A 26,697-nucleotide genomic window follows, 5' to 3' on the forward strand; every position below is an offset into this window, starting at 1 on the left:
TTTTCGCTTTGGCCGTTTATAGCTACGTAAGTTTTTTTTTATTGATTATATTTTTCAAATTTCGAAACTTTTTGTTTTAATATTTTTTTGATGAAAATAAAATTTAAAAAAATATTATTTATTGTATGTAATTCTTGAGTTTTTAGAAATCCAGTAAATTTGCGCACCTTTTTGTCTTTTACCATGTCCTTTACTCAAAGGCATTTAAATTTTATTACTAAGTACATCTAAGCTACAAATAATGAGAGTACATTCCTCGACAAAAAATCATATTACACGAAATTCTGTAGAAACAGAATCGAGTTTCGCTTTTACTGAAAAATTATAACAATGTTTCGCAAAACGCTTGCAAAGATAACAGAATTTCGTAACCTAAGTGTCACCGTTAAAGTTTATTGCTTCGAGACAATGCCCTGACGATTGGGCAATTTCCTTTATTTATGAAAAATGCATTCTTAAGTAGAACATTTCGTAGTGGTGTCATGAGCTGTATTAATAAATCAATTACACTTTTGAGTAAAATTTCAAGTAGACATTTGATATATAGAACCATTTAATAAACCAGACTTGAGCTGTCGCTTAAGTGCTCCTACATAAACGAAACTCATCTGTTAAAGTACGTCACATATTGTGACTTAAAAAGTCAATTGAGCTGATGTTAATATGGATTTATTAAAAAGGGACTATCTTAAGATACCGTCCTTAATTTGACACCATCTCGTCTACCGAGCGAAACTTAGTTGCCTCTATTATACGGTCCATAATTTGGTGGTGATTGATATCTCTCTTTAGATTAACGATACGATAGTTAATTGCAATGGCATAAGACGCATTTTTCATTAATAATATAATCATTCCTTTATGATATGGAAATCATTATGCACCCACTCCTATCGCGCTCTAACATACGTTGAGCTTAGGGGCCGGTGCATATATGGTGAAGCGCAGCACAGATATTTTTTTACTGTCAAACAATTATCGACATTTTCTTTATTGAAATAATACTCAAAATCAATTAACACAACGATAAATTGCATTTTACTGCATAAGCTTACAATACAAAGGACGGAGAAACTATCTCAAAATTAATTTAACTTGGAACTCCTAGATCAGAATAAAATATTCGTGGTAGAAAAATATGATTAATTGACTAATTAATTGTTATTTAATATCAAATATGTATTGAAGTTGTGAATATCCGTCGTCCTTGCCAATCGACCAGTCAAAATTTACATAAATGTTTGTATAATATGTGTACAAAGTACATATTTAAAGGCCTATTTAGTATTATTGTCGCGTACTACAGACACGAATCAGATGTAATTTAAACTACACTTAATATATGTTTATAAAGTGGTAAAGATTTGTATGGATGTAGTGTGTATAATCTTTGAAACCACTGGTCTGCTTCAGAAAATGCTTTTACAAAAGGAACATACATGATCCCTATCTGTAGGCTATATTTTATCCAAGGAATGAAGTTTAACTTAGCAGAGCTGTGAGCAATAGCAGAGTGGTATAAAAAAGACACACACCTTTGGCCCCGAAGGGGTAGGCAGAGGCGCAACTAGTACACCGACTCGCCGTGTGTATTCTGGTCCATGATGTAACAGTGAACGAGCCTATCGCCATATCGGGCGCAGTTTCCAGACTCCAGGCTGATATTGATTAATAAAATCACCAATATAATTGCCTTACCCGGGAATCGAATCCCATACCTCAGCACAGCAGTTGTACTGTAATACAACTACGCCATCGAGGCAGATTTTTTAGTCTTATACACTATAGATATGTAATTGTAGAGGAGATTACGAATCCCAAAACTTAACCCGATTTTTGAATGTGAGTAACAAAGTACGAATATTGGAGTATTACTCATCTATTTAAATTTCACTGTACAAGGATCCTTTGATGTTTTAGTTTTCGCAAAATCCGATTTCCTTTTTGATAATATTGTATACTGTCATTCGTCATACCAAACCGAGATCCGGAACTCCGCAATAAGTAAAGCGTTAATGCAAGAGATAATTACCAATAACAGACGCCAGCATAATAATTACTGTTATGAAGCTATAGTTCTTGTGTCCAACGAAGGACAACTGCTTGGGCGAGATGTTGATTCAAAAAGAAACCTTGAGATTGAAATTTGTACCTTTAATTGTCGCGGTGTGTTTATACGTTACCTCGATATAAGGCGAGATATACGTATGAAGAGTGAGAGCACGCGAGGGTTATAACTTTAAGATATTAAAATGTGCGTGTGGCAATAAATAAAAAGAGATGCGAAATTAACTAAGAAATAATCTGCAGTTTGCACGATATTTCTTTATTTGACTACCTCGGTGGCGTAGTTGTAATTATATACGGTACAAGTACGACTGCCACGCTGAGGTCCTGGGTTCGAATCCCGGGTCGTGCCAAAATAATTGTGACTAGGTCTTTCCATCTTAAAAAAATACTCAGTCGGAGTTGGAAGTCAGGAAGTTGGCGGTGTGATACCCCCATGCCTTGGAAAGTACGTAAAGTCGTTAGTCCTGCGTCTGATCTCGCTCCGGTACATGTCGGATTGCCGTCTCACCGAACTATGAGAGTGATGGAACAAAGAGTGCACCTGTGTATTGCGCACACACTTGTGCACTATAATATATCCTACGTATCTGGCTGATCTCCTTTAAGATTGGCCACCGTGGCCGAAATTCGGCTAGGAGGGATTCATTCATTTATTTCACTAACCACCATTTAAACATTACTGGCATTTCGTACCCTAAATATCCAGTAAATAGGCTATAGAATGGTTTCCCTTTGAAAAGCCCTACATGAACGTGATCCCGCACACGTGTGCACTGCAGTGATAGTAAGTCTTGACCCGAACAGATGTCGTCTCAAGGTCCGACCTCGACTGTTAAACCGCCATCGGAACGATTAAGCCGATCTGTTGTTGTAATTAAACCTTATCGCACACCACGCATAGCATGGTAAAGCATCCTGTATTTGACAAAAGAGAAAGGTGAAATTTTCATAAAGCGAACCCGACACAACATATAAGTACTATCAATGGGGAAGCGTCCATACAACCCGATTCCTACCGGCTTCCCTTTTAGGTTTAGTTACGTTTGTCTTAGTTTTTATTTTCTGTTAAATTGGCCGCGGTATATTAACTAAGTCAATATTATTTTGCCAGGAGTTAACTTTGAAAAATTTCACCCTTCGCCACTGACATTAATGCATAAATGCAGTCTGAAAACCGATCTAGTAATAATTAGATTATACATAAACTGTACATAAACGATAGCCGTCAGGAATCGAATAATATAGACCCTTCGCCACTATTGTCTGATGAGTATTGGAAAGTCTAAATAATTAAATTGGTATTCGAAATCATGACTGCCTATAATGCAATTTAAAGCTATAGAGTTGAGCTTTTATGTAGTAAACTTGAGATGCTTTGCTGAAGCTTTTAACATGAACGATGATTGCATTGTATTTTTATACCCTATCTAATTTATAGGTGTACATTTTAGTTCTCATTTATGGAAGGTCATTTACATTAGATCTTGCATACAGTAATAAGCATATTGAGAATTGAGTTCGTGGGAATTATTTAGACCGTTAATTATAATAATTTCTTGTGATGCGCCTGGTCGTAGTGTGCGCTGGACTTTACCTTGCAACTTTATTGTTCGACTCAAATGTAAATTGTTGCGATTGACCGTGAATATAATAATTAAAAACTCATTAAAAATGCAGTATTATGAAGAATTTACTTAATTACAGTAATATTTATTTATTTACCAATGATATAAAAAGTTTAATATTCCTAGAGTGGATGAAAATCGGAAAATATTTTACAAAATTTTCTTCTACTTCAATGAATAAATATCAGAATGTATATGACAGTTTTAAATAGTTAATTTATCCTTCGGGTAAATGTTAAATGTCTTTAACGCGGGTTTATTATAAAATGATGAATACGCACAAAATAAAATAAGGTACAAAAATAATTCGAGTTGATGACAGAAGGGAAGTTACCCCAAATCTTTTGTTAGGACCGCCTTCATATCAGTCAGTGTAGACCTATGATTACAGTTAATGACAAAAAGAAATCCGCGAAGCAATCTCGCTCTCTTCAAAAGCCAGCCTTTTAATACGAAACGGGAGTACCACTGTATTGTTCATTTTGTACCGAAACTAGGTCACATCGTGTTTGTTGGCCCATCGTCAAATTTTCAACATAAACATGTCTGTTATTAGGGCATTAATGAAATTTTACGAACCCTTGGATTCCACTTTCGAGATTTGGTAAGCTCGTTGCAAAATTGTGGAGTTGGATGTTTTTTTTTTTAAAAAAAGCGTACGGTACACCTGATGATAAGTGTTTACCGTCGCCTATGAACATCTGCAATACCAGGAGGCATAGGGAGATGCGATAGTTAATGTTTATACCTAACAAAATATCGCATTAATAGATGTACCATCTCAGTAAGGTCGGGGGGCTTTATTTCATCTACGGGAGCATATCCGTTTTATTGCAGTTATAAGTGATCTAATTGATGGGCAGGTTTAATAACTATGTATTTATAAGAGTCAAAATCCCTTATTAAATATACGGCTAAGTGGTCCTTCGGTTAGAACGCCCGCAATTGTTGACCGTTTCGCCCCCGTAGACGGACTAGAGACCCCTGAGCATACTTTGCATTATAAATCACTTCTTGGAAATGTATTGCGCTTACCAATAACACTGTTGAGGGCTGATTTTTTAATCATCAGATAAAATATATTCGTAGTATTAAGCACAACAGAAATTAATTTTAATGACAGTGGAATGTATAGGTAAAGTTGTCAATTTGTTTCACTTTTATATTTAGTGAGGTTTTAATTGATTTGATAGATATCAGGGTGATGACTTATTTCCTAATTCTTAAATTACACTGTCTTTTAAATCGAAACCGGTAATGTTTAATTGAAAGTTCACGTGCTTTTTGCCGGGTGGCCAAAGCAGATATCATTGCTCTGTCATTCAGGACGAACTCTACCGTACGATAAGCACTTTTAGTTTAAATGCAATGTCGGTTTAAAGATCATCATCACTATAATCATCAGTTTCCGAATAAGTAATCCATTCAGACATTGAACTTTGATTACTCAATACACCAAAGACCTCCAAAAACTTCTTGTAAAGTTGAATACAAATAAGAATAGGCACATTTTTTGTCCTGCAGTCCAAATCATGTTTTCACTAAATCTAATTTTGCCCATCAATAGAAACGTTTTATTCTATCGCCAGTTTTTGTTACTATATCGCAATGTAATGTACTGTTGTTTAGAAAAGTGTTATACAAGATTAAGTATTCCGGTTTAGGCCTGCTATCATTTAATTTGCCAATGCCGGATACAAGAGTTAAAGTAGATATTTAGTTGATAGATAATGTATCCTCCGGATACGTATTTGAATGAACTTGTCATGGGTAAAAAGAAGTTTTAGACGATTATTAGAAACTCGTTTTGATAAATTTTTTGCACGCTTTGAGAAATTAAACAAAATGTGCAGTAAAATAAATGGCAGTTTTATTCTACTTAACAATATAACATATAAAAAATAAAGTGTTAATATTATATTATAGTCTTAGTTCTTTTGATCCGTTAGCTATTTGATATTTAGCAATTTTTTTACCGTAAGCAACTGTATTTCCTATAACTTATCTAAACCAGTTAATACCAAGTCTTAAAGCACACAATAGCAATAGCGACTCGACAGTCCAGCCGTACGCTAGACGAAACCCTCTCCCCTCCCAGTTACCTCCCAAAACGGCCCACTGAACGCGATCTTCGATTCGCTAAGACACAACCAGTTTGTGCCAACTTAGTTCGTTGCACCTAGACATGTAGAATTGGCTGGAATTCGTACATGTATCGCTCTGGAATTTGTAGTTGCAATGTGATTGAAAAGAGAATGAAAACAACGTTTTAAAATCAACGTTTAATTGATACTAAGCTATATTGATGTTTTTACCAATACGTCTGTTATAATAGGTGTACCATGTGATGGAAAATCTAAAAGATACGGATAGAACTGAGATGTAGAAAGCTTTTTGCCCAGCTACCGTACTGACATTCTCTTAGCTCTAACTCCTACTATATTTTTTAGAAGTCACAGCCAGTTTATTTATTACTATAATATTTTTTTTTTAACAAAAGGCATAGCACAGATCACAATCATTATAAACAATACCTAAGCATTAAATTACATTAAGACTAGATTGTCTTCCTTAAACCTATGCCCTAATTGAAATTAAAATACAGAAATTACTCTACAAAAAACAGTTAACAATATAAACATAGTTAGATTAATTAATTTTATATAATACACTGAATGTGATAAATTTTATAAATAGAAGTTTCATAACCAAAATGCAATAAAATCCAACACGACTGTACCCACAAAAACCTATCATTGTTGGCAAACATTTATCGAGTCACGAAATCATCGACCCCTACTAACAATGTTTTATCTTTTCCAGACAAACCAAAACCGCTGGGGCATAATAAAAACTCAACTCCTACAAAGAACTCCAGGAGTAACTCCAAAGACAACATTCCTGAGGACAATATTAGTCAGAGTTCTGTAGGCGGAGGTATAAAGGGTAAATTGGCAGCGTTGTTTAGTAAGGAACAGACGATCAGCGAATCATCGATTGCCAATAAGTTTAAACAAGAGAAAGAGAAGGACATGGAGATGCTGCAGAACCGGTTCCCTTTTAAGGTATGGGTTTGTTTTGTTTATTAACTTTTGGTAGAGGCAAAATAGACTGTCTAATTGAAGTATATAGGGTAGGTATATTTTAGTAAAACTTGCAAAAACGTAAGCATTTCTCAATTTATTACCATGAGTTTTTTTTTATTGAAAGCTAATGGTTGTTTTTTTTTCTCGCCTGAAATATCAAGAATTTATTTATATTTATATGCATTGTCAAATGTACTAATATATTGCAGTTTGATTTCGATTGCGTTCACTGATGATCGTGACATTATTTTTCAAATTATGCTTACATTTGCATTGAATGCCATCGTTATGTCCTGGCTAAAGTTATCATCATTATCTACATTTGTTAAACCAGAATATAAAACATCAGTCTCGGCTACTTCTGTAACAAGATTCTACATGATCTTGCCCCAGTCTGTCCTGCCGTAAACGGCATTCCTCAGGTTTACACACATCGCCCGCCCGTTCGTCTGTACGTAATCCATTATTAGAAGCACGACCCTCACCCCTCTGATTTATTCTCGTGTAGATAACTTTTATTTCTATTTTAGTACGGTGACAAATGTTTTGTTTTTTGTGATTGATAAAAGTAATGGTTCGGTCTATTTGTGGAATCGTGTCTCCTTTTTTATGTAAATGGTTGTATTTTGAAGGACAATTTAAACGATTGAGGATTTCCGTATCAACACAATTTCTATCGTCTTAACCTTGATTAATAGGCTCATTCCTTTATTCGTGAGCTAGTTTTTCTATGTAAAAGTAACTCAAGATCTTTCATTGCATTAATATAAACGTTCTTCAGAGTTTTCATTTCAAACAACTAAAACTTTCAGCTCCATGCTCCACATTTGTCTTGTATGGAATATTCATTGCAATATTACACAATATCCCAACTGTTCAGTTCCCTTTGTTGTTTACGAAGCATTCTCTTCAGCTAATACAGAGCGTTATCCCATTGTTCGAAACTGGTACGTACGCGTTCGCGTTTTCTGCGATGGCTGAGACTGCACGTTTATAGGTCAAGTAGAACCGACTCGTCGACGTAACGAACGCGAACTGAACATGTGATAATTTTTACACGTTTGGTTTTGGGTTTGCGTTAATAGAAATAAGTGAAATCGGGTATTGTTGAATATCTTTGGAACTGGTCAGTTTGTGCCGTGTCCACAACGTAATATGAGAAATTAATAATAACTAGAAGTTGCATAATACAATTTTACATTTGAGTAGCTTCATGGTATAATTAATGATCTGGATTAAGTTTAATAAAAAAATCTGAGATACCACTATACTATCCAATGGTTGATAAAACACACCTGTTTTTATTTATATTTGATATTTGAAACAACAATTATGTGTTTCAATATTGTTCTAAACTTTCATATCTGTTTACTAAATAGAATTGAGTTATATTAGGTAGAACCGTAACAATAACTCTATAATGTTTTGCAGCAACCAACAATTCATCAAAAACCTGACCACAATGATTCTGAAGATGAACACAGTGATCACGATCCGTCTGAGAAAGCACCTCTCATGGGCAGCACGACTAGTTTAGCTCAAGCTAACAAAAAACCTGAGATCATAGGTAACGTGCCGAAGGTCACCTTTGATGACAAAGCCAAGGCAGCGGCGAATCAGGACAAAGAGGCTGAAAAGGAGACTGATAGGGTTGTTGGATCACAGCCTGTTAAGAGAAGAAGTGAGTAGTATATATTTTCTTGTTTATTATTGGTACTATTTTAATGTATTACATTTACTTTTACCCCGATTAGGAGATTATTATCGTCTATTGGTGTTATTTTGCATAGAAAGGTAGTCGTAATTGTTTTACCATGCATACATATAATTCTTCTCACTCTACGTTATCAATGCGCTCCGAAAGACCAGAATAATAATGAAAATGATTGTATTAGAATTCCTTGTTAATACAAATTATCTTCTTACAAATCAATAGTATTCTTGTATGTCGATTTCTCATGTTACAACATCGAGTTTTTAACACATATTTCCACCATTTTGGCAATGATATGCTAATACTGACGTTTATACGTTAAACTACGTTACGTGGGCGACCTACAAAGGGAAAGGGAATATATGTGAAGTACGATGATTTCATTAGACCCAGAGCAATATGTTTCGTACAAGTCTAAGAAATAGAATAAACTAATAAACGTAAACTTGATTCATTGCTGTCATGAGACCCTGAACAGTGTTTAATTCCAAAGCTAGAATAAACCCGTAAACCTTATCTTTAGGTTTTATACAACTTAGTGAAGAGGTGAGCAAGTCATTTGAGTGTTGTTAGACGCAATGATTAGTCACAAAACGTAGCAACGCAAACCGGGACCACAAATTATAAAGTTCTGATATATCGCCGCGCTCGTCCTTAGGTTTTTAGTAAACTCCAGCTACAAAGTCTACAATTAACTCTGAATACCTATTTGGCTTTATCGAATACGTATGTTAATGCCAACTCTGCATTATACTTCCCATGGATGAGCACGGGCCTCTTCTACTGATAGGGTTTAATCCTTAGTCCACTTGAGTACGGCTTGGCAGATATTACATTCTTTCGAGCTTCTCTTTGAGAATTTTCACTGTTACAGGAAACTATAAATGATAAACAATATGTATATAGGTAATTTAGAAAAGTCCGTGATGTTTGCTTTGGGTTTTGGACCTGCAAAAGTTTACCACCTTTGTGCACCTTCAATAAATTGTTAACATCAAGAAGAAGGTTAACACTTAAGACAAATCAATTACAATATTTCATGATACCGTCACGTCTAAGCAAAGATTAATAACGTGTTTTTTGTTTATCGACCCGAGGTCCAGGGGTCACGGCCATGAGATAAGTCGGCTACAAGTATGTGTACTCAGTGTGGGTGGAAATGTACACTGACAATGGTGTTCCAAGAGTTCTACATACTTTAGTTTAACTAGATGGAAGGTTCTCGTATGCGGAAGTCCGGCTTAGTAGGTAACACCGAGGTGTTTTATTTCTGTTGCTCAGCATCTTTGTGCCAGAACTGTTTTTGTTTTACATGTTTATTTATTTATACATAAATAAATATGTATAACATCATAACAGTTGATACTAATGCGATTTTATACAGATTAAATCTTAACAATTGATTTCAACACATCTATGAGCCATTTCTGTGAATTCTGACAGGTTACATATAAATATATCCAAGTTCTGGGATATAGTAGTAAGCAATCGTATGGCCCGTGACAAGGGCGCAAACCTTAGTTCATTTGTTCGCGGTGTTTGAAGGCGGGACAGTGGTAGGTGTTGTAATATTGTTTGAAGTACGTAACCAGAGTTATTAATAAGCTTTAAATGAATGTCTATTTCATAATCGTTGATATCTCATCCTCTCCCAGTGACCATCCTGAGGCTCGCAACTCTTTAGTGGGTTGCCCTCAGCATGGTCGCTTAGTTTTCAAGGGTTGCGAATGCCTAAACCGCTCACCTAAAAGTCCTTTGTGTTTGAAGATTGCCCTTGCCAGGCTAACAAACGTAGTGTCATCAAAAATGTTTATGAGTGACGAGCGTAGTGCAAATCTAAGAAGTGCTTTGTAATAAAAAATTGAATTTTTTTAATACTGATTATGGATAGGCTTGATGGCCTACCAGGCCAGTGGTTTCCTTTATCTGTAATTAATTAAAAAAAACCGTCATGAATTGTCTTTAGCGAAAAGAAAAGCAATAACATCTTATTGTGATAACTAGTTAAATCATACTCTGAATGGTGTAACTACTTTATTGCTAAGAAGTTGTAAAAACATAAGTGTTATTACATAATTGTATATGATTGTTAGTTTGTTAACGCGTTTACAACGGTTTAAAAATTAGGTTCAGTCTTCTCGGAGTTGATGGAACATAACCCTCTTATAGCAGTCGTGTAAAAATATATTTTACTAACATGAATAACAAGTTATATTAATATATTATGACTTAAATATATCGCATGCTCACTATTACAAGGTGTTATGTTAATTATTACTTTTCTTGGAAAAGTGAGATTAAAATTTCTATCATGGTATAAATTAGAAAAGACAGTAATTCATAGTCCCCCTTTATTTATATTTCGGGTGTATTGGAAATGTTTACCTAAAGAAGGCACAGTATTATATGGTATATAATTAAATTTGTGCACAAAAATATCAAATAAAATCATATAACAGTTATTTTCAGTTCAGTTCAGCGATATTTTTATAAAGTAGTCATCCAAATTAAGTTTATATACTCCGTGGTTTAACGTGTACAGTTTATTATGACTGCATCAATTTGCGAGTTCAAAGCAAATTTTCAAATATCTCTTGTGCTCGATATCCCTCACTGTTTTTGTTGATATTTCAGTCGTTATAAACTATAGTTCACTGCCAAAATCTAGCTTATACTTTAGCCCCAGTCGTACATAAATACCAGTTGTGAAGTAAACTCGGAAAGGCTCTAAATGACTCGAGGATGACTCTTAAACCCAACACACTAGCAGGACATTAAACATACAAATATTTACATACGTACAGACAAAGAATCTCGTCAGCAAGACGGGCGAGTCAACGACCCCCTCGAGCGCAATCCTCGTCAAGCAAAAAATGAGGCTGCGGAACAACTTAGCATATAGTCTAACTCGTCTAAATGTTACCGAGGACTCGTTTATGTGGTTTCGTTAATAAGTACTAAAATCGTGCAAAATATAAAGTAGAGGAATTAATAGTTCAGAAGCTGTTTGGGTGTTATCTGTCGAAATCCTTAACGACCTATTTCAAATCTTCGATTTGATGCCGGGCATAAACCAATAGAAAGTAAACATGTCAAAATGACATTACTCTGATTGGTCCATTTTCGCGATCGTTTGGAAAAAGCGATTGGGATCGTTTATTGAAATCTAATCTTAGTCGATATATGGCTACCCATACTTTGAAAGGTACCACCGCGGGGTTTTTTTAGTACATCGCCCACACTAGGACACGGCGTAAGTAGTGGTCACATACTTATGTAGGTGCGCGCGAAATCTTGAAGCTATTCAACGCGATAAATTAGGAACGCGGCCGTTAGCTTGAAATAATCAATATCGAATTAAAAAACCAGCTCATAAAATATCTAATGTTAAAATTTGCACGATCTACTTTGAACGTGTTTTTAAGGCTCCATACCTCAAAAGGAACCCTTATTCCAATAAGACACTTTACTCAAGAGCATGTAGACTTAAAATTTATATCATATACTCGGGACTACAGTATTTTTCAGATATGAAAAAAAATGTAAGTCGCATATTTTTCTATTACACAAGGCAATAAAGACAGATTTAGTACTTCCCATTCGCATAAAACAATGAATTTTGATAAGAAGCAATGTCTTACAGCGCATGTAAAGGAAAAAAATGTGAAAATCATAAATATGTACTTGAATTACAAAAAAGGTAAATTTTATGAAACCCTCGGTGCGCAAGTCCAACTCGCATTTGTCTGTTTTTTTTTTCAAAGAACTGTAACTTTACGTAATTAAATGTCACAAATTTTCGCGTTCAAACACTGCTGTTAAATTATAACGGACACTCAGTTTCTGTCATCGCGATAAATATCGTGTCACGTGTGTTTCGACGAAATTTCGCGTCGTAACAAGATCAGTGATCCCGGAAGGTAATGTTTCTTTATATAGCACTTGCATTAAATTTAGATATTTTCATGTCTCAAATGTTTGTACCAGAGCGGTAATTGTTCATGACAAAATTGAGAATATAGGGATTAAAATACTCTGTCAATGTAAAGTGGAAACGTGGTATGAAAGGCGGTTCATAGAATCAGAATCGAATTCTGAACTCCGCAATAATTAAAAATGTCCGATAGTCACTATAGTCCTTAGTCCCTGTTACACCATGGATAGGTTTTAGAAATTTACTAAATTGATTATAATTAATTTATAAATATTAAGGGCTTCACTTATAAATGTTGTATGTCTGTTATAGTTATACAACTATTTGTTTTGATTCCTCTGACCATAAATGTCATACAACATACCAAGACAAAACATAAAATTCCTATTACGAACAAGGGCGTCGCCAAGGTTCTAAAACTCGAATGAATTCACTAATTCCATTTCTAATATTCTGTACGCACAATTACGCTCCGCTCTATGTTATTGGTAATGCGGGAAAGGAGGAGGGAGGAAGGCACATGTGCTTTCGAATTGAGCCCCCCCCCCCCCGGCTCGGACTCTCTTGATTACAGACATATACAAAGTTTATAGTAAGATGGGTAATGTTTTGGATTGTTTAAATCTGCAACAAATACTTGCAAAATGCACAAACATTTGTCCCAACGTAAGCACAAATTTGTACCATTTCGTTCGCAGCCGACTCATCGCTCACAACCTGTGTTAAATTTCCTATAAGTGTAGGTTTCGTTCAAATCATAGATTGCATCAAATCATGAAATCGCTAAAAGTGACTCATATGATTAATCGGCATATTGAATCGCCCACTCATGGTGCAAAAGCATTCCTTTTCGTTGCGTATTCTTGAGTCCTGACTCCTTACTTTGTGACAGAACTTGAGTCATCTTCAATACGGCGGTAATGAAAATAAATAACTTAGAAATATGCCACGAATAGATAGATCCCAGTTTAAAATGTTTCTTATTTTGTACATAAATAGGTTCAAAATAAACATTACAATTAAACCCGAAATCTCTAATTCCAGGCTCGCAAGACTCACCGGTGGTACTATCGGTATTAGACGACGTGAAAAGGATAAAAGTTAATAACAAAAAGGAACAAGCAAACGGACACACGAACGGAGCGATTGTCCAGCAACCTGGACTGTATCCGCACTTATCGGATATCGAAACGGACCATTCGAACAGCCAAGAGGAGTATTCCGACTGCGGCGGATCAAGGTGTGGACACTACGCCTTAGAATGCGTGTTCTTTTTCCTGTGTATATGAACCTTTACAGGTGTAGCTGAATTTGACAAGGCAAGATGGCGGACTATGTTTTGGCGGGAAGGATTCGAATTTCGAATAAAGAAGACTACATGGCATTACTGGTCAAGAAATTCTCTCTTTTTGGGATGTATAAAAATGTTTTGTATTGATGTATAAACAAATCAAAACAAAATAATCCTGTCACGTCGACTTAACGTTTTATTAAGTTGCGCTGTTCTATTTTGGAAGGTTTGACAGCTGTCAAAGTGGATTGCCGTTGTAGATATTAGATAGGCCTTAAAAATCATGAATAACTTAAAAACAAAAAACAATTATTTTTAAGACTTTATTTACATATATAATTTTGTTTCTACTTATGTTAATAGCCTTTACTGTTAAATTCTGATTTGACAGACGACTGTCAATTCTACTTTTAAACGTCAATTGTACGATTGTTACAACCTCTTTAATAGTCGTTTAAAAATGTAAACATAGATTATAATAATCGTCAACTTTTCGCTTTTATGTTGCCCGTATAGATCTTGCCAGGTTTCTCTAGGCCGAAGTAATCATCGCCTAGTCTAACAGGCGATTAGGACCGGTCTAGAACAATCATTTGCTCCTATGCGGGCCTATGCTTTGCTATATATCAAGATATATTTAAATTCAAGGTTTTGATAGTAATTTATCCTTGCTACATGCATAACAAAATGGAAATGCGTTTTTGCGCTGTATTTCTTTGGAATGAGCAATCGGAATTCTATAATTAAATATTGACGTGAAAATTTTGCTATAAAACATTGACCTTCTACAGTCGAAATATGTGATATCATCTCAGTCTTGTTTCGTATCCATACAAGATGTTAGACGATAAATAACTTGTATTAAACTTAATTCTAAAATGTTTGTTACGCGCCGCTATCCTAGCCGATGACATCGGGCGTTTCCGGAAGTATTCGGCTGCGCGCGCAGGCTGGCAGAAGAGAAGATATGTCACGCGGCGACTATTCGATTATTATTATTCTCTCTGGTTGGACGTTGTCAAAAGAATGTATAAAAATTGTATTCTGTAATTATTTTGCTAATATAATGTTTACTGTAAAAAGAGCGTTTAACATTCAGAAGTGGGATTACACAAATGCATAATTTGAAGTTACATTGAATGCGAATGTGAAGAGAACTATCGGAATAAATCTGTGATGAATCATTGAATGCCAAAATTAAAATTACCAGATTCTCAGATTTTTAGTTACCATGACAACGTCTACGTCTGTTGAAGTAAATATGTTGGGAATGCCTATGGAATTGATGTCTGTACATTACTACGATTCACGACATTCATAACAAAAACTTTGTTATGCCTGCTGCTTGGCTCACTGGAGAGGGTGTTTTCTTAGAAACTAAATCATTGGAGACAGGAATGACTGGAGTCATATGTAGTCAAATCGGTGGCGTAACACTTCAGGCTGACAATGCGAACGTGCGTAACTGTTCATTTTATTTAATCTGATCTGTCTGTGGCTGTGAGCCTTTTGATCATATTCTGTCTGCAGCCATGACCATTCTGATCATATTCCGTCTGTAGTCATGAGCATTCTGATCATATTCTGTCTGTAGTTATGAGCATTCTGATCATATTCTGTCTGTAGTTATGAGCATTCTGATCATATTCTGTCGTGATCATGAGCCTTCTGATCATATTCTGTCTGTAGACATGAGCATTCTGATTAGTGTTACTAGGTCCTAAAAAAATACTGCAAGTCATGCTAATGTTGGTTTTAATTGCAATTTCTGTTTTAACATCGAATCATAAATCACGGTACAGTCGCGTCTCTAAACAACAGAACAAAACAAAACTATACTTACAGGGCTAGTGATGTGATGCGTTGTTTATTTTTTTATAATAATGTCTTTTGATAAATTTATTGATTTTCGGGACATTTAATGTCCCAATCAGTTGCAAATTGGGACGCGTCTCCAGAACTCTGATAACCGGGATATTCCGCGCACATCGGGACACCTGGTAGCACTACATCAGAACATATTCTGTCTGATTTGACTGCTTTATTTTACTGATCCGCTTCATTCATTCTGTTTTACTTAATTTCTTTACTGTTTTTCTATTTCTGTTTCTGGTTTTGTGTTTGTGTTTATATTTAATTATAAACTATATATAATATGTATGAATTCATTAATTTTACATGGAAAGCTTACAGTCTGACATAAAGAGATTAAGTGCTGCAATATACGGCAGGAGTACAATATTATGTGATTTGTGGTATACGAGTTTCCTAAGTCCAGTCAACTGTGTTGATGTATAAATGCAATTTAAGAAAACAGAGTAAAGAAAATAAGGCAGAGCATATGTTGTTGTTTAGAAATGTAATAAAATAATATAATATAACATACATATCCTTTTTTCCAGATACGCTCACTGATCTGGTTTGGAGCATGATAAAAAAAAAACTAATCTGTCTGTACTTGGACTATGGATAAATTGAAAAGCACTGGCTTATTAATTGAAATGTTTGGTATTCTTATATAGCACTTACACAATGGTTCTGAACAATTGATGCTCTCTAAGTATAAGGTACAATATATGAGCAATATTTCTGCGAATGAATAAAGGTGCAATATGGTGACTCTGAAATGGTATGCTGGATTGTGTTGCTGTACTAGCTGTAACACTCAGCTTGGTAAACCTTCGCTCATTTTTTTTTTATAAACAGTGGGAATGGTAATCTGAGATTGCAAAAACATTTGTATTTGTCTTTGAGTATTCTTGCAATTTTGAAGTGTACCATGGTGGTGGTGGTGGTTTATTGTTGGTAATAACATTATAAAAAAAAAATTAGTAAAATATCAGATAAAACCTTACAACTGACATCTATTGTACTGCTTATGATAAGTTCTTTTGTTGAGTTGTAGAAATATTTTAACCGTGGTTTTGTCGAGCAGACATGTATAAGGAATTCATGTCATGATGATACTTCGAAGATGGATGTCTTCTGATTTTAGTGGGTCATCAGAAGCTGATGTTTTAATCAAATAGTTAAAAAAAGTATGTTTAGAGTTCAGTTATTGCCATATTGTATATATGTAATTATATGGCGAGAAATTACAAGTAGTGTTATAATAAAAAAAAAGTTGAAACATATTCGGTAGTAGTAGCGACGGATGTGTGTTTTAGTATCGACACTATTTACGGAGCCCAATTTACGGAATGTAAAATTGACATTACCGAAAATTATGTACAAATCTTCTGGTTCGGATAAGTTGCCAACATTGTTTTATGCATATGAAAATAGCTGTAATTGTTTTTATTCCATGTTGGCCATGTTCTCTCTGTGCTGGTTGTTTATATAAGCGGAACATACACGTGTAGCTAACGCTGTACTTGAGTAGTGTAATTGTAAATCACATGTCTCCACATCGGCTTCGATCGCTAGTGACAGTTTTTTTTATAAACACTGGGGTTACGGTTAAGTCTGCTGGTTCTCTTAGTTGAATCTGGTCTAGTGTCTTGGTTATGCCTGCGATATAGAATCACTTTTGGCGAGGACTGTATAGATATTTGACATCGAGTTGTAGACCTATAGTTATTTATTTAAACTGTAAAGATTTATAGCCTTCTTAGTGTTATTTTATATTTTAAATAATATCCCCATTTAGGAAGTGTCTTGACACGCGTGGCTTAACTGACTATTCGACTCATAGTTACGGGGTAGGCTGCGCTTTCAATTGGTTATCTGTTATAACAAACGAACGTTTTGACGATCCCGAGAACTCTGTCGTCTTTTTAATTGTTTCGTCCGATCTGATCTTGAATGTTGCTATGCTCTCTGGAGTCCGTTATTCACCGAACATATTCAAAGATTGGAAGCAGTTTCTGTATCATTTTTCACACGTGAATAACCACTGCCACAGTTTACAAAGCTACGAATCTAGACTTGCTCAATTTAAAATCAGTTTTCTTGAATAAAGACGCAAGATGGCAGATATCATTTTTTTATTTTACAAAAATGGGTTAACGGTGACATTGATAACTCTGTTTTGCTAATGAAACTTAATTTTGCTGATTCTTGTTCTGGCAACCATCTCCATAACAGAGTGACTTTCAACTTGCCAACACGGCGAATCAATTATAGTCATCACTTGCCTTTGTGGCGAATGTATCAGTCCACAATAATATGCTTCAAGAAATTTGTATTTTAGCGGTAAATTACCTCAGATTAAGAAACTTGGAATAATAAATTCTGTCCCTAATTTGTGACTTCAACTAATTCGTTATTACTAATTCAAACACAATGTAAGTTGCTTCCTTATTTACTTTTATTGCATGTAGAGTTCACTTCTCGAAGGTCGTGCACGCAGTTCTGTTGCTAATGTATCCGTTCTTAATTTGGAGTCTGAACACCTTAAGTTATCGATTAGGTTAGTAGAGCTAATAATAAAAATATATGTTATTCTTATCAATCTTCTTGTGTAGTCGTATAATAGTAATTGTTGTCCACTGACTTGAAGTTAATTCATTTTCTAAGACCTCAGTCAATAACTATGTTAGTGTAGGTGTTAATAATGTCCCTGTTCTCGGTGAGCAGTGCATTGCTGATGTTCTCTGTACCTGGAGTTTTATTTGACAACTTTTATTTTTCAGAGATTGTCTCCGGTGCCGGTTCTTGAATGGTCGGATCTGTAGTTTCTGTAGTATTTCTGCATGTGTATAATTCTTGGATGCATTTAGTAGCTTTGATTAAGACTCTCGTATTGTGGTTTCTATTATGCTGTTTTTATCCTTTATGCTGGGGATCTAATCTCTTTTCGGTGTCTGTATTTTCCCGTCTCTTTTCTTAATGCCTCTGGTCGTTTGAATGCATTTTTTCTGTGTTTATAATCTGGAAGCATGGCAATCTTTCGCATGTTAGTTTTAAATATTTTATTAATTTCAGTCATGACTTTTCTAACGCTTCTTGCCTTTATGCTGTGTTACTCGTAAACCATTTGATTAATTGATTTGATTGAGTTGGTTTATGTTGCATATGCTTATTTATATGTATGAATTTTGTGCTTATTGTGTGTTATATTATTTTGTGTGTTAACTTCCTTTGCGACTTCTATGAAGTTCTTTAGTTGTGCTCCTCATTCCTTTCTATTTGCTGCTGTCTTACTATTTGGAGGTTTTGTTTTGAAAGGTCTAATTGTTCTGGGTGTTTTTTTAAACTTAAGTTTAGTTCTCAGCATTTTATGATTGCTATTAGTATTCAGCATTAACTGTATGTAAACTTTGGATAAATAAAATGATGGTCTTTGGTTGCTGGGAATGAAGTAAAGAAACGGGGTTTAGGTACTATCAAAAAATACATTATATACACATATAGCGTGAAAGTTAATTGCAAAATGGATAAGTTGTTGGATATTGTGTATATGCAAGACTTGATTGCTTTATTAAAGGGTTAATCGATCAGAAATAGTTAGTGATTTACTGGTAAATATGTTTAAAATATAGGTATCCGATTCCGTTCTGCTTCCTCAAATTTATTTTTGTGAATACCTTTGGTATTCACTTTGCAGGATGGCCGATGTTACGCGCCGCTATCCTAGCCGATGACATCGGGCGTTTCCGGAAGTATTCGGCTGCGCGCGCAGGCTGGCAGAAGAGAAGATATGTCACGCGGCGACTATTCGATTATTATTATTCTCTCTGGTTGGACGTTGTCAAAAGAATGTATAAAAATTGTATTCTGTAATTATTTTGCTAATATAATGTTTACTGTAAAAAGAGCGTTTAACATGTTGTTGACTTCACACAACAATCAATAGTGACATGAAATATATAAAAAATATTTCACAACTTTATAATAAACAAACAAATTGATTTAAAAAAGAAAGCGACAAGCGATCCCACCTTACCGCGGTGTCGAAACTTGTTCTATCCGTTTCTGAGAAAACTAAATGATTAAACAAAGCATAATCAATACGTGACTGTATTATATATTGTGATATTACAATGTTTATACATGTTTGTTGTTAAAATTAATTGTGAATGATGTAGTGGGTGACTGTGGGAGACATTTGAAATATAAAATTAATTTCAATTTTGACATTGTTGTATAGGCTTTCCTCAATGATTACTTGATAGATTTGTTCGAAGCGATTTGCATCTAGACGAATTCCTGCTACCTTTATCAATAACCTATATAATGATTCAGAAAAAAAGTTATATCATTTTAATCTTTTTATAATGGATAGAAGGTACACTTTGAAAGCTTTCTGCAAACTTTGACATGTGTGCAAATAGGTTCTTTTTTGCATAAATAGCTCCATTTGATAGTAGGACTTGAAGTCTTTGGGGAAGGCCTATGTTCAGCAGTAGACACTTTGTCTGACGATGATAATGGTAAATATAAATACAATTACGTATATATTTTTTTTTAATACAAAACTTTCATTTCTATCACCCACAAAAAAGTGCGATAAGATGTTTGCAAAAACGCCTGTTTGTATGTTGAATAAACACATTAGTGCCTCATTCTTATATTGGAGCGAATTTACGAAAAATATCATTTTTGATATTTTTTTTATCTATTAGTGTTGCAATTGTGCCAATTGGTTATGGTGTATGACCGTATATTTACGGAAGTGGAATTTCAATTCGATTCTCGATTTGGGATAGGATACTTATTATATTGTCTATCAGATCGTATAGAGTACTTTATACTTCAAAAAGGAATCATTGCGTCTCGTTCCAAGGTGTTGAGTTTTGGGATTATGAAATGAAATAATTTATTAGAATCTTTAAAATGTTATACATTATTTAGATTCCGTCAATATTAACTCTACCAGTTAGAAAGTAGTTCTCACCAGAGAAGAACGGGCAAGAAACTCTGGTGTTGCTCTTTTCAAAATCAGTTAAGGTAAAGACTACAGAACATGATAAAGAGAGGAAAGAAAAAAAAATACAATTTGTTTTGTATTTTTGTTTAGCCCGTATCAGTGGCTATGGCAGTGGTGTATGTAGCATTTATGTAGAATCTTAATTATCATCAGAACGCAGACCTTATTCATACATATTAGTATATACATATGTTGTGTTTTTCCATTTAGAAATATTTCATATTACGGGCCCGTATACATCCAATAATACGAAGAATAATTATTGTAGTCCAATTGACGTTATATGCCTGTTGATTCATATATTTACCCCCTTATTCACAAACGTTATTTATCTAAGGACGAAGCATTGCTGTGATAACAAGTCTGTTTCTCAGCGCTGGCGGCATGGCAGCCTTCGCAGTGCGTAGACATAGGGCCGTTGTGATTAGCTAATATTGAGATACAACTTTAATCTACTTGGCTGTCAGATAAACAAAGCTGAGAAACAGACTTGTTATCACAGCAATACTCCGTCCTTTGATAAATAACGTTTATGAATAAGGTGGTGAGACCGCACTGTATTAACCCTAAAATGCATTATAATTGAACGAATAGTGTGGAGATAAAAAACTATAATGACACTAACAAAGCTAAATCAGGTATCTTTTGATTAAATCTACTGAATAAATATGAATATAAAATTAGTGCAATTTAACAGCAATTTCATATAGCATAAGGCACAACAGTTAACCCAGCGAGTTAACCTTGACATTGACACCGTTCCGACCGGTTCTGTGTTATCCATTTATAGTAATTACATCGCGCGTTTATTACGCGTGCGAGAATACAGTGTATGTATTAAAATTGCAATGTAAATTATATCACGCGTTATTTGTGAGTGGGAAAGATGCGTTCGTAATCAGTGGACGTAATTTCATTTCCACGTACAAAATTTTGATATAATCGATGGCTTCAAAGTAAACAGTCGTATCTAAAAAATATTGATTTTCACTTTCTAACGTTTCGTTATCTAAGTACTGTTTACTATCAAACCCGTTAAAAAAAATCTTCATTTATTAACTTTTTTTAGTGGGTTTGGAACTGAGTTAGTAAATAGAGAAAGCTGAAAAGTGCATATTACAGTACAAAGATAACGAAACGCTATGAAAGGGCAAATCGCATTTTTTTTCAGATACGATAGTTTACTCAGGAGCCATCGAATTATGTATGGTAAAATAGTGACGTGTTACTTTTTGGAACTAATTGTAGGGTTTGATATCGTTGATTTTTTATAATTAACATTAAATATAATATTTATTTTGTTCATTAAATTTAAACACGTAGAATGATGAACACTTTGACACAATTCACAGCAATATCTATTACAAACTATGAGTACAGACGTCCTAAAAGTAACACGATACACTACACAAGTGTCTTCTTAATCAACGGCCTACGTAAAGTTGATGCATCAATTTACTCAAACTCATGCGTGTTATTATCAAAGACAATTTTCGAATGACCCGTGACATAATTCACTCGGATGCACTCAGTACAGTTCCTGAAAGTAACTTGATACACAATTACACATGTTCTAGTGTCGTGTTGCGCGATAAATTGTTATTTAATCCGATGACGGTAACGAAAGCGTCCGTCACTGCTAGTTCTAACTTTACACTCCAATGAAAATAAGATAAAGTTTATTAATTAAAAAAAATAAAGATAAACGAAACAAAAATGAAATATTAATGATTAGAGTACTGGTAAGTAGTTCAGAATTACTTTTCTTATGATCCTCCCCCTAGCAAGCAATCCTGAACATTCGTTTCATAAATTTTTTATGCACAAGTATCCAAAGATTTATTAATAATTTAGGGTATATTTTGGAATTTTTTAAACTGCCCATATATTAAATTAAAATATCCATTTAATAGCGATGGTTGCAATGTGAAATTGGGTTTAGGGAGGTCCACGGAATCAACAATTTTAGTGGCATTTTTATTGAGAAATTAATGTCATAATATCCACATTATTAATATATTGAATCTACTGAAATTAAGATATATTATAGAAATATGATGTTAATTTCTTTCTATAATATATTGTATAAATTTTGCGTAGATCCTAAAAATAAGATAAGAGCCCGTTTTGCTCTGGGAACACCTTAAAGACAACCTATGTGTTAGTTAAAAGGGTCGGTTGAGATATGACGTATCCTTCAAGATTTGTCCTGCATGATACAGGATAATTGAGTTTCATGATTAATTTTAGAGCTATATTTACCCGTGCTAACATGATGTCGAGGTAATATCATTTGAAATTCAATGATTTATACTGTAGCACGGATAATTGACGTGTCCCACTAACACGGCAAAGCTATGGAATGCATAATTTTATACGATTGGCATGTCATGTTGAAATCGGTTTTGTCGAGATGGGTCATGTCTCTGAATCGTAGAATACCGCGGTTTGTAAAAAATATCCCAATCCCTTTTTCGATCCATCGTGGTAATTGACCAATCAGATCAACGTTTTTTGACATGCTTAATTTTTATCGAGATTGGGGTTTATTGAAAACGGCCGGTAGCAAAGGTAGATGTTAGAATCAGGGTTGTGATAACTTTGCCTAATAAATGTCTTTTATGGCATTATTATATATTGGTTTTATAAGTATGTCTTTTACAAAATTATGGAGAGAAATGGAAGGAAATCCATGATTTTCTAAAGCTATTACAATAAAATCACGGGATTTACTAGATTCATACAAATAAGGTTTAAAATCTGATGAAACCGACATTTAAAATATTAAATAATAAAGACGAGGATAACAAAACAGTTCGCATAATTATAAGTATATTATACTTTTATGCATAAAAGTGCAAGAGAAGTTTTTGTTCAATACCCGCTATATGCCAGTTGATACTATCTATGACGTATATATAACTACCCAGTAATAATATCTAACCTTCAAATATAATTTTTATAAATATATAATATACAAATATATTGCATTTTCAAATTTTCAATAATAAGGTAAACATTACCGGTCGTATAACTTTCTAATTTTAATACTTCAATAAAAGTAGCAAAGTTATTCGTCCGTTAAAAAGAAGCTATAGAATAACGAAATATTAGCGTAATATTTATCAAAGAATATAGTCAGCTGAATAATAGTTAAAAAGCTCTGCTTAATATAATAACAAGGCCCTAACTTGAACGTTTCTACTTAAAACTTGATTTAAGCTTTAAAGTTTTCATCAAAGTATAAGTTTACAACTTATTGTACTACATATGAATCGCAAAAAGTACGAATTTTGTACTTACGAACACTTTAAAGTTTATTGACATTTTAAGTCATAACTTTTTAACATCTTTAAGTTCTACTTAACATATAATAAAGTGTAATAATTATAAGACTGTTACTTGCCTACTTAGTTTTAGTGTTAGTGTTAGATGTTATACAGTTTCCTTTTGTATATTTTTATATTTGTAAGTTTTGTACTTTCCTAATTAATATAAGTGCAATTCATTGAGTACAGTAGGTTATTATTTGATAATGACAGATTTTGTGTCTGGTGTTATAATTATCAAGGTATACCGATGTAATTCCGGTACCAAGCGAATGAGCGTGAGCGAATAACATTCGCCGTTCAGGACCGTATGTTCGCTTGCATTTGATCAGTCGTCCACACACACTCGATTGTTTATGTGTGCTCTTTTTAATATACAACCGAAATATACATCGGAGTTAAAGGCCTCAGCAATATTCTAGCCATATACCGTACTTGCTTAATGTTGACTTATGTCCCATGTATTTATAGTAATACAGTTATATTTAATTCCCACGGATTTCACTTATTACAGTATATGTAAGGGAAGCTTCCAGAATACAATAATAATGTACCTTAATGTAATAGTTAAATGTCTTCATAATAGAAGTGTTTTTGGAAAAATATGTTATAACACGTTAAAGTCTGTAAGTTAAAGGAATTCGGATTTCTGTCTTGTTAATGATAAGGAAAAATATCTGTATTTCTACGTTTAATTTGCAAAGAAATTTGTTTAAATTTATGTGAATATCTATAGTAATTTGTAAACTGTTTTAAACAAGAAAAAATGTCCGTTTAATGTGTTTTCGTTGCTTTTTAGTCTAGAGAAAATATGACAGCATTCATGACTACTCCATAAAATGACATTCAATTTTTAAACAAATTAAATTCTTGTTTTTATGTTCTTAAAATTCATCATGAACCGTTTACAGATAAAAAATGTGTAAATTCAGCTTCTAAATTAAATATTAATATTGATTTTAACCCTTTTAGATTACATGAAAAAGCAATCAAAATTATACCATATATTTATTACAATTAGGTTCATACTTTTATATACTGGATCTTTATGATTATTGCTTAATTTGAAATTACCTTCGTTTGAAAGGGTTAAAATTTATATTATCAATTATGTTATGTATATTAGCTAAAATACAAAAACTGTATGATTTAATTATTATGTAAGCATAATTTACTATTATTTATTTTTATATTAACCCTCTGCAGTCGAGATTTTGACAATTATATTTTGTTGTGGTCGCCTATATCTATGCGAAAATCAATCATCATCAGCCCTGTATTATATACTTGCCCACTGCTGAGCACGGGCCTCCTCTACTACTGAGAGGGATTAGGCCTTAGTCCACCACGCTGGCCTAGTGCGGATAATCAATAATTTATGCAATAAATATTGTATGTATTTTGTAATACCTTTTGCAGCAGTGGTGAAGCGTCAATACAACCCGATTCTTACCGGCTTCCCTTTTAGGTTTATTTACGTTTGTCCTAGTTTTTTTCTGTTAAATATAACGCCATATGTTGACTAAGGCGACAAATTTTTGCCTCGGGTTACCTTTTGAAAAATTTCACCATTCGCCACTGTTTTGCGGTATATTTGAAGGTGTTTTCGAAAACAATATAACATCTTGACTGCTATAGGGTTAATTAATCACTAATATCAATTCCTTTTCAGGTCATAAATCTATTATTTCGTTGACTGTGATAACATGAAAGTTTTTTTTTCTATATAAGTTTTATGTAAAATAAAACCTAATAAGATACGAATATGGTTATTTTATTTCTTGTTTTTTGTTTTTAGTGATCTCAGTATGCAAGATGATTGAAGGAATTAGTTTGTTTAATTTGTTGAAGAGACCATGAAAGTAGTTTCAATTCGCAAGAATATAGGTAACCTAACATAAACTGAATTAGCACTAAAAATGAAAAAAGTGATTGATACTTCTGGATATCATCATCCTACATCACATTTTGTATACGCATAAATTGTGAAGCTATTTTCACCGCATCTATATATAAATCATTATTTAAGTAGACTGCCTCGATGGCGTAGTTACTAGTATTACGATAGGACTGCAGTGCCGAGGTCTAGGGTTCGACCATGGGTCGGGTAAAGTTATATCGGGTTTTCCTACTCAGTAATAGCCCGAAGTTTGGAATTTTTGCCCGATATGGCGATAGGCTCGCCTTTTTCATCATGGAACGGAATACGCACGGCGGAAATTGGATTCACCAGTTACGCCTCTGCCTATCCCTTAGGGGATAAAAAGCGTGTGTGTGTATAAATCATTATTTTTATAGAAACTCAGTTGAACTGCCTGCTTTAAAAGACATACATTGTTCTTTGGGAAGGTTCACTATACGAAAATCAGTTTCTCTTGGCAGATTGTTCATTAAAACTATTTCTCTCTGCTCGTGGGTTTTTATAAGATAGTATCACCTTGCTCGAGCCGGTCTTTTTGGGTTGTATAAAAAGATATCAAGGCGAAAATATCTTATTTTAAATTTGAGAAAAGTAGCAGTAGCGAGGGGCCAAACAATCAGATTCCTATCGGCTTCACTTTACGTAGAATCTAATTATCAATAACGATTTGTAGACTGCATTTATGCATATACCTATATGTTTTGTCGGGTTTCTTTTCGTAAATTTTCTCCTTTCGTCACTGAAAACTAGATAGCTAAACCATTTTTTTTTATGGTGTATTCTATATACAATCTTAATCGCTACCCACTGGTACATAGCGAGAATGGACAAAATATAGATTTACATGATTACTGAT

The 26,697-nt window shown here is 34.0% G+C and overlaps 1 protein-coding gene and 1 long non-coding RNA gene across 6 annotated transcripts in view; both read left to right on the plus strand.

Annotated features, from left to right (window-relative positions):
- LOC115442986 (anillin) overlaps positions 1-26,697 on the plus strand; it is a 79,580-nt gene that overhangs the window by 38,088 nt on the left and 14,795 nt on the right. For all 5 annotated transcript variants that reach the window (XM_030168238.2, XM_030168240.2, XM_030168239.2 and 2 more), the window contains exons 8-10: positions 6,519-6,760; positions 8,213-8,462; positions 13,474-13,669. In XM_030168238.2, coding sequence (XP_030024098.2) covers positions 6,519-6,760; positions 8,213-8,462; positions 13,474-13,669 — 688 coding nt within the window. The remainder of the gene's footprint in view (positions 1-6,518; positions 6,761-8,212; positions 8,463-13,473; positions 13,670-26,697) is intronic.
- LOC119189918 lies at positions 16,085-20,476 on the plus strand. Its single transcript, XR_005112674.1, has 2 exons — positions 16,085-16,393; positions 19,269-20,476. It is a non-coding gene; the product is annotated as an uncharacterized LOC119189918 (long non-coding RNA).

The sequence above is a fragment of the Manduca sexta genome, chromosome 4 (genome assembly GCF_014839805.1).
Source record: "Manduca sexta isolate Smith_Timp_Sample1 chromosome 4, JHU_Msex_v1.0, whole genome shotgun sequence".
NCBI classification, from domain to species: Eukaryota; Metazoa; Arthropoda; class Insecta; order Lepidoptera; family Sphingidae; genus Manduca; species Manduca sexta.